Below are 12919 nucleotides of genomic sequence, written 5' to 3'. Positions count from 1 at the left end.
ACTGTATGGAGCCGTTAAATGAAACGTTTCGTAAGAAAGCACCTCTAGTGTTTCTGGGAGGTCCTAACGTAATGAAGGTTGAGCAGTGGCTCACAGTAATTGAGCGAATTTTGAATTTTATGGGGGTGGTTGGTAATGATCGGGTGACCTGCGCCTCATTTCAGTTCCAAGAGCATGCTCTTGTGTGGTGGGAGTTGATAACCTTCACTCAGGACGTCACAATTATGACCTGGGAAGAATTCCGGAAGTTGTTCAATTCCAAATATTACAATGAAGTTGTCTGCAATGCTAAGCTGAAAGAGTTCACTGAGTTAGTACAAACCGAGGGGATGTCAGTTACTAAGTATACTACAAAGTTTGAATGCCTGGCCAAGGTCGTCGTGGGTATTGTGCCAACGGATTTTAGTAAGGATGAAAAGTACTTGGCGGGTTTGAATGTGAAGATTAGACATGATTTGGTGATCACTACCAACAAAGCAACATCTTATGCAGAAATGGTTGAGAAAGCCCTGCGAGTCGAGGGTGCTGTAAAATTCCTTCAAGAGCCCCGAGTGACTCCGAGTGTTCGTGGGACCCCCACCTTTCCTACTCCTTTATTTGGTAGGGATGTTGGTGATTGCACCAGTTATCAGAACAGGAAAGTTACCCTGGCATCTGGTTGCTCGGGACAGAGTAAGCGGTTTCGTGGGAACCAAGGCAGAGGTAGACGCCAGGGTCATTCCTATCCTGAGTGTCCACATTGTAAGAAAGATCATCCGGGGGAGTGCAACTAGAAGACATGCTTTCTGTGTGGCATGGTGGGGAATTTCAAGAAATATTGCCCTTAGGCAAAGAAAGAAGAGCCGAAACCAAAGGCAAAACTTGTACCTGCTCGGGTGTTTGGCATTACCCAAGCTGATGCTGCAGCCAGTCCTTCTGTGGTGACAGGTCAACTTCTTGTCAACAACTCCTTGTATATTGTATTATTTGATTCGGAAGCTACATGCTCATATGTGGCTACACAAATAATTGATCTTTTGGGTAGGCCTTGTGATATTCTTAAAAGAGGGTTTGGAACCCTAATGCCTAGTGGGGAGTTCGTTATCTCTAATAGGCGCATTAGATCTATGACGGTTAGGATCGAGGATAGGGAGTTGTGTGCTAACCTTATAGAATTGGAATTAACAGAGTTTGACATCATACTTGGGATGGATTTTCTATCCAAGTACTTGGCCAGTATAGACTGTAAGAGAAAAATGATGACTTTTTAGCAAGAAGGTGTACATCCATTTATTAATGTTGGGTCAGTTCAGGGGTCTCGGATTCCGGTTATTTCTGTACTAAGGGCTAGGGATCTACTACACAGTAGATGTGTAGGATTTTTAGCAGTGGTAATTGACTCCAGCAGACTCGAAACATTTGGGCCTGAGGTAGCCAGAGTGGTTAAGGATTTTCTCGACGTATTTCCTGAGGAGTTGTTAGGATTGCCGCCGCAACGAGAAATAGATTTTGTGATTGATCTGGCACCTAGGGCCGAACCTGTTTCTAAAGCTCCACATAGGATGGCTTCGGCAGAACTCAAGCAGCTTAAGTTACAACTGTAGGGGATGCTTGATATTGGGTTTACCCGACCTAGTGTATCGCCCTGGGGAGCTCCAATTGTGTTTGTAAAAAAGAAAGATGGTTCCCTCAGAATGTGTATTGATTATCGGGAACTAAACAAGTTGACGATCAAGAATAAATGCCCATTACCCAGAATTGATGTTTTGTTCAATCAACTTCATGGAAAGACAGTGTTTTAGAAGATTGACCTACAATCTGGTTATCATCAACTTAGAATCCGGGAAGAAGACATACCAAAGACTGCGTTCCGAACCAGATATGGGCGCTATGAGTTTCTGGTAATGTCATTCGGATTGACTAATGCTCGTGCGGCTTTTATGGATCTCATGAATAGGGTATTACAGGATTTCCTCGATAACTGCGTCATAGTGTTTATCGATGACATCCTTGTATACTCTCAATGAGAAGAGGATCACGAGCATCATCTTCAAATGGTATTGCAGCGACTTAGGGATCACAAGTTGTATGAAAAGTTTAAAAAGTGTGAATTCTGGTTGTCAGAGGTGTCATTTCTGGGGCATATTTTTGGGAAGAATGGGATTATGGTTGATCCAAGTAAGATTGAGTCAGTGAAGAATTGGCCGAGGCCAAAATCAGTGACAAAAATTCAAAGTTTTCTCGATTTAGCAGGGTATTATCGACGTTTTGTTGGGGGATTTTCTAAAATCTCCATGCCACTGACCGAGTTAACTAAGAAAAATCAGCGATTCGTGTGGTCAGATAAATGCGAAGCAAGTTTTCAGGAGTTGAAACAACGTTTGATAATAGCTCCGGTGCTAGCATTTCCATCAGATCAAGAGAAATTTTTTGTTTATTGCGATGCATCCAGACAGGGTCTGAGATGTACTGTTCTGATGCAAGCTAACAGAGTCATAGCTTATGCCTCTCGTCAACTGAAAGATTATGAGCAACGCTACACAACTCATGACCTAGAGCTTGCTGCTGTGGTTTTTCTCTAAAGATATGGCGGCATTATCTTTATGATGAAAAATTTGAGATTTATACTTACCATAAGAGTGTCAAATATTTTTTCACCCAGAAAGATTTGAACATGAGGTAGAGGAGGTGGCTGGAACTGGTTAAAGACTATGACTGTGAAATTCTGTATCACCCCGGGAAAGCAAATGTTGTGGCTGATGCTTTGAGTAGAAGAGGTCTCGGGCAGGTTTGCACCACAGTTTTGATAGCCCCTCAACTAGCTTCTGAGATAATTAGTGCAGGGATTGAGTTTGTAGTTGGAAAGTTGCACAACTTAACACTTCATTCTAATTTGTTAGAAAGAATCAGAAAAGCTCAACTAGAAGATCCCGAGCTAGTCAAGATTCGAGATGAGGTAATGGCTGGTCGGCCTAAAGACTTTTCAATCTCAATTAATGGAATGTTATTATATAAAGCTTGAGTTTGTGTTCCTGATGTGGATTAGCTTAAGAAAGAGATTCTTGATGAAGCTCACACCACACCTTATTCACTGCATCCGGGAACCACCAAGATGTATCAGGATTTAAAACCCTACTTTTGGTGGTATGGGATGAAAAAAGTGTTGGAAATATTTTACCAGGATCTAGATTTATTACCATGTATGTTTCATTAACATCCTAATATGAATTCTAAAACAATGAAATAAACACATATAAAGTTTAGTAAGCCTTACATTGGGTGCAGCGGAATATAATGACTCCTTCCGTTCAGATCTCTAGCCCTTGATTCCTTTCTGTAGCAGAACATAATCAAGATCTGAACATGAATCTCTTTCTCTCCTTCCTTTGATGCTGATTCTCCTTCTTGTTGTTTGGAATCTCCTATAGTCTTACACACTATGATTGAGATACAACTTGATGTGTGTGGGCACTACTATATCACTAAAGGATTTCGAAATTGAAGAAGAAAAGAAGAGGGAAAGTGGTTCGGCTACAGAGAAAAGCATAGGAGGCTCAAATTTCATTTGACAAAGTTAAGTGTGAATGAGAGCCATCACTATCTATTTATAGGTAACCACCTATGTTTAAGTTAGAATTATTTGGCATTAAAATAATGAAAAAATAAATGATAAAATCCATTAAGTGTGGCCGGCCATGGGCTTTGGATAATGGGCCTCACTTATACAATTTTGCTGTTTTATCATTTCTGCATCTCATTTTCTCAAAAACGCCAATTTTCAAATTCAACCATTTAAATGTCAATTCTAATTATTTAATAACTAAAAGTTAATTATTAAATAATATTGTCATTTAATATATTTATTAATTAGACATATAAAGTCTCTTAATTAATAAATAAACCTAGAATCTCTTTTCTTTACAATTTCGCCCTTGCTTAGTGAAAATTCATAAACTAGACATAGTCTAACTTTAGAATTATAATTGATTAATCAAAATCAATTAACTGAGTCTTACAAGCAGTATGGTCTCAACTAGTATGGGGACCATGAGCCTATATTTCCAAGCTTCCAATAAGTGGAACCGAATTTACCAAGTAAATTCCCTAACTTATTAATTCCTTATTGAATCCACACTTAGAACTTGGAATTGCACTCTCAGTCATATAGAACGCTCTATATGTTCCACGATATAGATACGTCATTAGTTATCCATTGTGATAATACTAATTTGATCAATGACCCTCTAATAGATGATCTACATTGAATAGGCACTAAGTTACCATTACACCTTCAATGTATTTTATCCTTAAAACACTTAGCTCCGTATAAATGATATTTCAGCGAAGTGAAATGAGATCTTCACCATTTATCTCTGTTTAGCCAAGCTCGAAGGATATCATCGTTTCACTTCTAAATTCGTATAGAAGTTATAGACTCCATATTTATGTTAGCGCTCCCACTCAATTATACTATCATGTTCCCAAAATGTACGTATCACCCCGACTGTTCAAAAGTAGGCTTAACTAACAAATCAAAAAACATGTATAATACTCTTGAGATCGAACCTAACCATATCAGGATTAAGATCATTTGATCTAGGAATTGCTGTAATTTCTTCAAAGCAAATTAGGCCTCTCTCTCATGCCTGTTGCTCTTGCTTTTATCACCTTGGGCTTTGTCTTTCCTCCAAGCTTGTTGCAAGGTGACGGAACACATTGTTATAATAAACCCGATCACTTTGTGGCATCTATGTTCAAAATAAAATTGTGTTAAAAATTTACTAACAAATGAATCAAATACTTTACAAAAATCTATGTTTTATATAATTTTGTTCTTTTAAACAATCTTTTCTTTAAAAAAAAATAATAAATAAAGAAAATAATAATAACCTAATTCACCACTGCTTTAAAGTTTTCTAATACTGCTTCTGCATTATTGATTGACAGATCCATCTCAGGAGCCTTAAAAAAACAAAATTTATTCATCAATAATCTTTTAAATTCAGAATTATTTGCTTCAAGTAGAGCTTATAATAACAAATGCAAAAGAATAAAATTTTGACTTTAATTATATATATATGTATATCTACTAAACAATTTTTTAATTTCGTGATTGGATCGATTATATAATTTAATTTCTTAGAGAATCTATTGGGATTAAATGTAATAACTATAAATAGGTGGAACTCTATTCTAAAACGAAGTTCTAATCTCCAATTTTTAAAGCACATACTTGAGATTCATAGTTAAGTTTAGATTGAGAGTCCAAGATCATAATGAGTGTGTGTAAAGGAATATAATAGGAGTATCACTCTAAAAGTAACTTCACTACAGAAGCAGAAGAAGATGGGACTAACGTTTCTTGCAAAGCCACACATACTTAAAATATAAGTTTTTATTTTTGCACATCTTTCTACTCTTTACATTTTTATAAAAATAAATAAAGAAAAAAGAATTACGGTAAAATACACGTAAACATATATCTTCATCTTCCTCTTCATCTTCTTCTACCTTCAGATCTGATTCAGAAAGTTCTCCTTTATCATCGATAAGTTTTCGTCGTTACGAACTTGCTACTAATGTCACGAAGCCTTCTCCGTCAGAACCAAGGGACTGGTGCGGGGTTTCAAGGAGAAGATATTGCAATGGCGGTAGCTAGCTACGCTTCATGGAGAAGATGAAGATGATCAGAAATCGGGAGAGAGAGAGAGAGAGAGAGAGAGAGAGAGAGAGAGAGAGAGAGAGAGAGAGAGAGAGAGAGAGAGTGTGTCAAGAATATATGTTTTTTTAATTAGTTCAGATGAAAAAGAAAAAATAAAGAAAAAAATAAAAGAAAAGAAAAAAATAAATAAGATATATATTTTTTTATTTTGATAATTTTTAAATTATTTTTTATATTGTAAAATAATTTTAATATTAAGTGGACTATTAAAAACTTGACACATGTAAATGAGAGCATACCGGGGTGGTCCATTATAGCACTTGAATGTGTGTTTGATAAGTTTTACTGTTAAAAAATTAGTTTACGTGTTTAATTGTTAAAAAATATAAAATTTAAGTAATTTTACCATAAAAAAAAACAAATGATCATTATTTTGTAAATTACTTCCAAGCATATACCTCAGATAATAATTTTAATTCATATAAGATAAAAAGAAGATAACATAATAAATTTTAAAATAACTTTTTAAAAAAAAAACATGTATAGATACAAATTCTAATGTAATTAGGAAGTGATAATAATGTCTATATATATATATATATATAAGAACGTAATTACTAGTATACTCGAACTTTTTGTTTTCTTTCTTTACTTTACGATAGATAATTAAATACATACAAATTTAGTTTGTGTTTAATTATTGGAACATATTATTATTGCTTGATACATTTAGTTATTATGATGAAGATGAATGATTCTTATGATGATAATAATAATAAGGGAAAGAATGTTAAAGATATAGAAAATTAAGATTTATTAAACTTTAAATACCCAACATCAAATATTGAAGAAGATGATATATCAAAGTGTTTTCTTGAAAATAATGATGTTGGTCGTATTATGGAAGACATCTTTAAAGAATCTCCTCTTCCTCCTCATAATTCTCAACATGGCCTCTCAAATTCCATTCAAAATCTCAACAAGTAAGTTTCTTAATTAATTAGTTATCTCATAATTATGATATATAATTCAATTTTTTTTTTTAATTATAGTACTAATTTTTTGGTTTCATACTAGTAATGATCATGGGACTGAAATTCCAACAATTAATAAAGATGATCCCCCTGTTTTAATGTCCTTTCCACCAATACAACATCAGGTGAGATGTATTTTTGGAATTAAAAACCCTAATTATTTGGTTGTCATGTCTTCTTTATATCTCTATTATATGAAATATGCAAGTTTTTAGCGGCTAAACCCTTCTAATTATCATTTTACTTACACTTTACCCTTCAATCTCAAGTTTGCAGTTAACTGTGAAACATAGATGACACTTTAAATTTATTAACCGTTAAATAATTTAGAGGGTTTTACTACTAAAATTTGAATTTAGAGAATTAAGTGTAAGTGGAATGATAGTTGAGAGGGTTCAGCCCCAAAACTCTTAAATGTGCTTATGTAATTGCTCTTAATTTAAACATTGTGATTCAAATTTAAATTTACTATACATGTCTAAAAATATTTAATCTTGTGATTCAAATTTAAACGCATATATCTAAAAATGTATTATTATTATTATTATTATTATTATTATTATTATTATTTAAACTTATCTCTATTATATTATATTTGCCTTATATTAAATGTGAATATTTAATGAAAATTGTTAGTTTAACGATTTTTTAATTTTTCGTTAATCGGTTAAAACTAATACAGTTAAATCCATCAATTAATTATTTATTTTTTAAAAAATTAAGACTAAATTTAATTTATTTATTAAAATATAATTTAGATAATTATTTAAAAGTATCAACAAAATTAGATAATAATTTTTTTATAAATAAATCTTAATTTAAATTTAAATTAGATGTTAATTCAAATAATTAATCATACTTTATATCAAATTTTTTGTAGTTATTTACTTAATTTATTATTTAATAAAATTAATTAGTCAGATACAATTTTTTATAAATAAATTTAAAACCATATTTTTATATATTTAAAAAAAATATAAGAATTGTATTAAATTTATTTTTTATTATTATTATTTAAATTAATAATTAAGGTTAACAACTCTCATACAATTTTAAGCAAACATGCAGTACATGTTACTAATGCCTAATACTACATAATATAACAAAAGTTGAAATTGCATTCTCTTGCATTTATTATTAAGCTTTACTTGAAACACTTAATTTAAAAGGTGAAATTTTATTGATGAATAATTTTTATTATTTTAAGGCTCCTGAGATGGAAATATCAATCGATTCTGCAGAAGCAGTATTATAAAACTTTTAATTAGTGCGTAATCAGGTAATTTTTTTATTTTTTAATTTTCTTTTAAAAGAACAAAATTATATAATAGAAATTCAATAAAATACTAGATTTATTTCTTAGTAAATATTTCACACAATTCTAAAATAGGTCCCAAAACAAATGTATTGTATCGCCGTGCAACAATATTGCAGAGACAAAACCAATATGGAGAAACAATAAGGTAATATTACATATAGTTTTTTATAATTCTAACAAAAAAAGTGTACCTTTTTATTGCTTCTATAAAAATTATAATTTTATTTTTTTTAATTTACACTTCTAATGATTTCAGGACAGACACAGTGAAAGAGATATTCACTAATTATATTGACACAAGACTTATATCACTGTTGTTCATGACGACAAGCTTTAACCACTCATGTCTTTTATTCAGTCTTTTAGAAGAGAATGATGAGTTTTTTTTTTCTTTTTTATCTAATGAAATATTTTTCCATTCAAAAAATATATATATTATTTTCTAATTGTGAATGTTATATTCTAGTAAATAACTGATGAGTTTTATTTTCTTTTTCATACACTTTTTTATTTTCTAGTTATTAATTTATTATTTATTATTCACAATTAGTTTTTTATAAAATTAATGATGAGTTCTTGATTTTTTCTTCTTAAATATATATTTATATATAACTAATGTATAAAACTAAGAGGGATCATTTTAGTTGTAGAGGTCTCGAGATCACCTCTGATTCCTTCATCATTTTCACTCGCAGGAGTTGAGATCTATAACGGTGAGAGAAAACAAAATTAAAAGACATTAACGAGAGAACACAGCAAATGCAGAAAGACTTATTAGAGAAAGCAAGGGAAGAACAAGATGGGGGTCAATTAAACCTGATTTTCTTCCCCTTGCTGTGCGGAACCTTTTGGTTCTTCGTTTTTTGGACGTTTAGCCCTGTCATTTGGTTTAGACTGGTATTTGGAACGAAAATCGGGTGGTAAAAGTTCTACATGCACTACTCCCTCAACGCCATGGTCAGTAAACTGCAATGAAATCCAGATGGGGTCTTTTTTTTTTTTCACAGGCTTGTGGGATATTAATTGAACAATGATGATGTGTCGGTGATCAATTGTTAAACTAGTCGTACCTTAGAAAATTCCTCCAAGTCCTGTCTAGTTGAAAACCGTAGACCTTTCCAGCAATACACCTGCATACCGGTACTGACCATTATTAGATGGCACAAACTCAGTTTTAAAGTAAACAAGTAAATATGAAATGTTACTCAATCAACTTTAGAACTAATGCAGTGTTGAATAAACTATGTCCTAAATAATATAGAATAAAAATAATTAACACTGAAACAAACTAACTAATGACCACAAAAGTTAATTACGCACCCTGTTGTTTTTATGGTGATATTCAGCTTCTATCCCAGCAGCAGGATCCATCTGTAATTTGAAGAATTTATTTTATTTAGGAATGCCAGAAGATTTAACCAGATACGGATTATGATATATGAAAACCAATAACCAACATATGCTTATGAGAGAACATAAACGAGTTTAAAGTTTGTCAAATGGCTCATCAACAAGTAAATAAAATTTTTAAGGTGCTCACATCTTCTGCCAATGGTTTCCAGTATTCTGCTATGGAAGGAGTCTGAACACGTTGAGGATCCGTTGAAGCATTCTGAAAATGCCAATGATCAAAACGTTCAGCAAATAACATGGACATACAATTGGTTTCTAAAAATAAAATAAAAAATCATTGACTTCAGTTTATATAAATTTTCGTACTAAGTTAAATACAAGGGCTTAGGAGTAAAATCTGTTTGTAAACTTAATATCTAACAGGTTTTGTTACTTTCAAAACTCTAAAACGAATTGTAGTCAAAATTATCCTACTATAGTTAGTGGAAGAAAATTGGAGACAAAAACATAGAGGAAAAAAACAAGCATATTTAAGTTATCATTACCGAATTATTATTTTCTCATGATTTGTATTAATATTCTCTTTTAGAAATACAAGGGAATTTCTTTTCATTCCCCTAAAAGATTAAAGGAATGAAAACTGAGAATTATGTTACTGTTATTATATATATTGCTAGGATTCTCATTTCTAAATTAACAAAAGAAAAGATTTAACTTTACACATCAAAGATAGTTATGACATTATGAAATAATTCCACTTCTAGTGTTACTTGAAAGTTAATTAAGTTCACATCCTGGCAAATGTTAGTGTTAATAAAATCATTTTAGAAAGGCAAGATAACACACCGGATTCTGATCTGACCATTTCCATAATTGAGAGAGTTCTTTATTTCCAAGTCTCCACCTTGGCCTACTGAAGAATATATAAACAAACATATTTCAAACACATAAGAAAGAAAGAAAAATAATCAAGAACCATGTTGCTGCTTTATCAATTTTAGATGGATATAAAAATAAATAAACCAATTTATATGACTTATAAGGAGACAAAACAAATTATACAGAAGTACAGAGAAGTAAAACACAACGCTAGGGACTAGGAATATATTCATTTTTAATTTTAGCTTATTCCCCAGTTCTGTCACCTACAAATCAAAAGAGCCTAGGCGAAATCCAAATCCAACATATAAAACATACCCATCTCAAATCAAATGATCACTACTTGTAAATAAATTGCTAAAGAGTCTCTCCAACACAGAATGCCTTAATAGGATAGGATATATACTATGTACTGTATATACATTATATTATAAAATAAAAATAAAAAACTCCTTAGCTAGTAACAAATAGACAAGTGCTTTATAGGATAAGGACTGAAATTTGTGGACTGGCATACCGTTTCTTAGCTCCATCTTGGACAACTTTCTTCTCTATAGGTTGTTTTTCAAATGGGGGACAGCCATCACGCTTCCACCACACCTAATAAGCACAAAAAGATAACTCGTAAATAAATTAAGCTTCATAACAACAATCAATTTTCTTTCTAAAAGTCTAAGCAAGAGAAAATGAGGCATGTGAGACATTCTCACCCAATTCTTTTCACGTTCGACTATATGCTCGATCAACTTTATGAAGAAAATCTTTACCCTTTGGTGGAGTCATCTCAAGCAGCTTTTTAACATGCTCCTCGTATGATTTTAATTATTTCCTCTTTCTGGAAGCAACGTCAAGTTGTTAAAATTAATCTTTACAGTTGTGTCTTCACATAAATCTGTATTTCATAGGCATAAAACTCCAAATAAAAATGACCTTTCAATAGGCATAAACTTTCCTATAAAGGAAAAGAAACTAATCGAACCTTCATGCTCAAATAAAATAAGTGATAAATATCATCGTTTAGCCTAGCGCGCACTAAGATAGCTTCATAAAAAGAATAGAAGCTACTAAAGTTATATCATTTTATATCAAGAATTGTATTTTTGCAATATTTGTGCAATGAGCGGGGTGGAGTGGAGATACATAACTTGTACAGTAAAAAAATATTAAGATGACTACTATTAATGACACAAAACTCTCAATTTAACTCATTTTCTTTCTTCGATGCAGCATGAACAAAATGAACTGAACAAAAAATAAATGCTTGTACAACTTGCTAAAACAAATGCATTATAGTACTTACCATACTCTCTGAGGGCAAATCTTTTTCACTTTTACCTGGGGCTTAGTGACAAATGAGAGTTAGTGTCTACTACTAAGTGCATATAAGAACTGAAATAGATCATTGCAAAAATTGCTATTACCTTAAAATAGTTGAATAGTACAAGGCACTGGACAAAAATATGTCGCCGAAAACTATATTAACACAAGACTTAAATCACTAATTATAATTATAATTTTGTTTCAGACAGTATAAACACAGTGGAAGAGATATTCACTAATTATATTGACACAACTTATATCACTGTTATTCATCGACAACAAGCTTTTACCACTCATGTCTTTTAGAAGAGAATGATGAGTTTTATTTTCTTTTTTATCTAATGAAATACTTTTCCATTCAAAAAAATATATATTATTCCTTTTCATATTGGGAATTACAAAAGTCACCCTTTATACTTGAGATTCTCTTTTAAAATTTGTAACCTTGACGATGTGGTATGAGAATTTTCTATATGTATTATTACTAGTGACAATGTACATCAACACTCATAACATAATGTCATCAACTCAATTTTTTATTGGCCACTAAATACTAATCATAAGCTAAAATTTATTGTGAACATAAATTGAAAAAATAGAGAAATTTGCGGCTAAATCCCTATATATTTTTAAAGGTGATTCTACAATGCACCCCCTTAAAAGGGATGTATTGATGCACCCTAAATTTATTTCGACATTCAGAAAAATTATTTAATCTAATTTTTTTTCATATTCATGTATATTATAGCTATTTAAGATATGCTATACAATTTTGAGAAATTCAGAATAATTTACAATATAGAGAACAATGTTCAAACAGTTGATTTTACACGCATATAAAATAAAATAGTCACGCGTGCAATACACTGTTTGAACATAGTTTTGCGGCGTGTTAAACTTTTTCAAATTTCTTAAAATTTTGCAAGATGTCTTAAATAACTATAACGTACATGACCATGAGAAAAACTTTGAATAAAAAATTATTTCGGATGCTAAAACAGATAGGGGTGCATCAATATATCTATTTTAAAGAGGTACATGGTAGAATTTCCCTATTTTTAATTGTTACACACTTAACTTTTTTTTTTTTGTAAGACCCTCTTATTTTTAATTCTGCATCGTTAAATTTGGCCATTAAATACCAATTGAGTTTACCGATATGTACACGTGTTTTCATTGGCCTTAACAATTTCAATAATTTAAAGGAAAATTTGCGGCAAAAGTCTTCAAGATGTCACTTTGTTACAGATTAGTTCTTGAGCTCGAGAAATATCAGCAATAGTCCTCAAGGTCGCACCCTTCGTAAGTCCGTTAGTCCTAAATTTAACTGCTTCGTTAATTTATTCAAGAGTGCCACTTGTTGAAGCCTTATTG

General features: G+C 31.7%; 1 protein-coding gene across 4 annotated transcripts; it reads right to left on the bottom strand.

The window, feature by feature from the left end:
* Positions 1–5054: 5054 nt before the first annotated feature.
* On the bottom strand, positions 5055–11832 carry LOC115724741 (THO complex subunit 1-like). 4 transcript variants are annotated; one of them, XM_030654080.2, is made up of 9 exons: positions 10936–11832; positions 10743–10825; positions 10193–10259; positions 9534–9605; positions 9314–9364; positions 9064–9123; positions 8810–8959; positions 8659–8698; positions 5055–5638 (listed from the first exon to the last, which is right to left on the bottom strand). In XM_030654080.2, exons 5-9 carry the CDS (start codon positions 9362–9364, stop codon positions 5562–5564), a joined length of 378 nt encoding a protein of 125 aa, XP_030509940.1. In that variant the 5' UTR covers positions 9534–9605; positions 10193–10259; positions 10743–10825; positions 10936–11832; the 3' UTR covers positions 5055–5561. The 4 variants fall into 4 exon arrangements, 2 of the variants coding, with proteins under 2 accessions (XP_030509940.1, XP_030509935.2); XM_030654075.2 differs by lacking the exons at positions 10743–10825; positions 10936–11832 and adding an exon at positions 10544–10719; XR_009688409.1 differs by lacking the exon at positions 5055–5638 and having other exon boundaries at positions 8632–8698; positions 8810–9136; positions 10936–11826.
* Positions 11833–12919: the final 1087 nt, after the last annotated feature.

Source organism: Cannabis sativa, chromosome 6, assembly GCF_029168945.1.
Source record: "Cannabis sativa cultivar Pink pepper isolate KNU-18-1 chromosome 6, ASM2916894v1, whole genome shotgun sequence".
Classification (NCBI taxonomy): domain Eukaryota; kingdom Viridiplantae; phylum Streptophyta; class Magnoliopsida; order Rosales; family Cannabaceae; genus Cannabis; species Cannabis sativa.
Note: the sequence above shows the minus strand (reverse complement) of the source record. Positions and strands in the feature narration are given on the sequence as shown.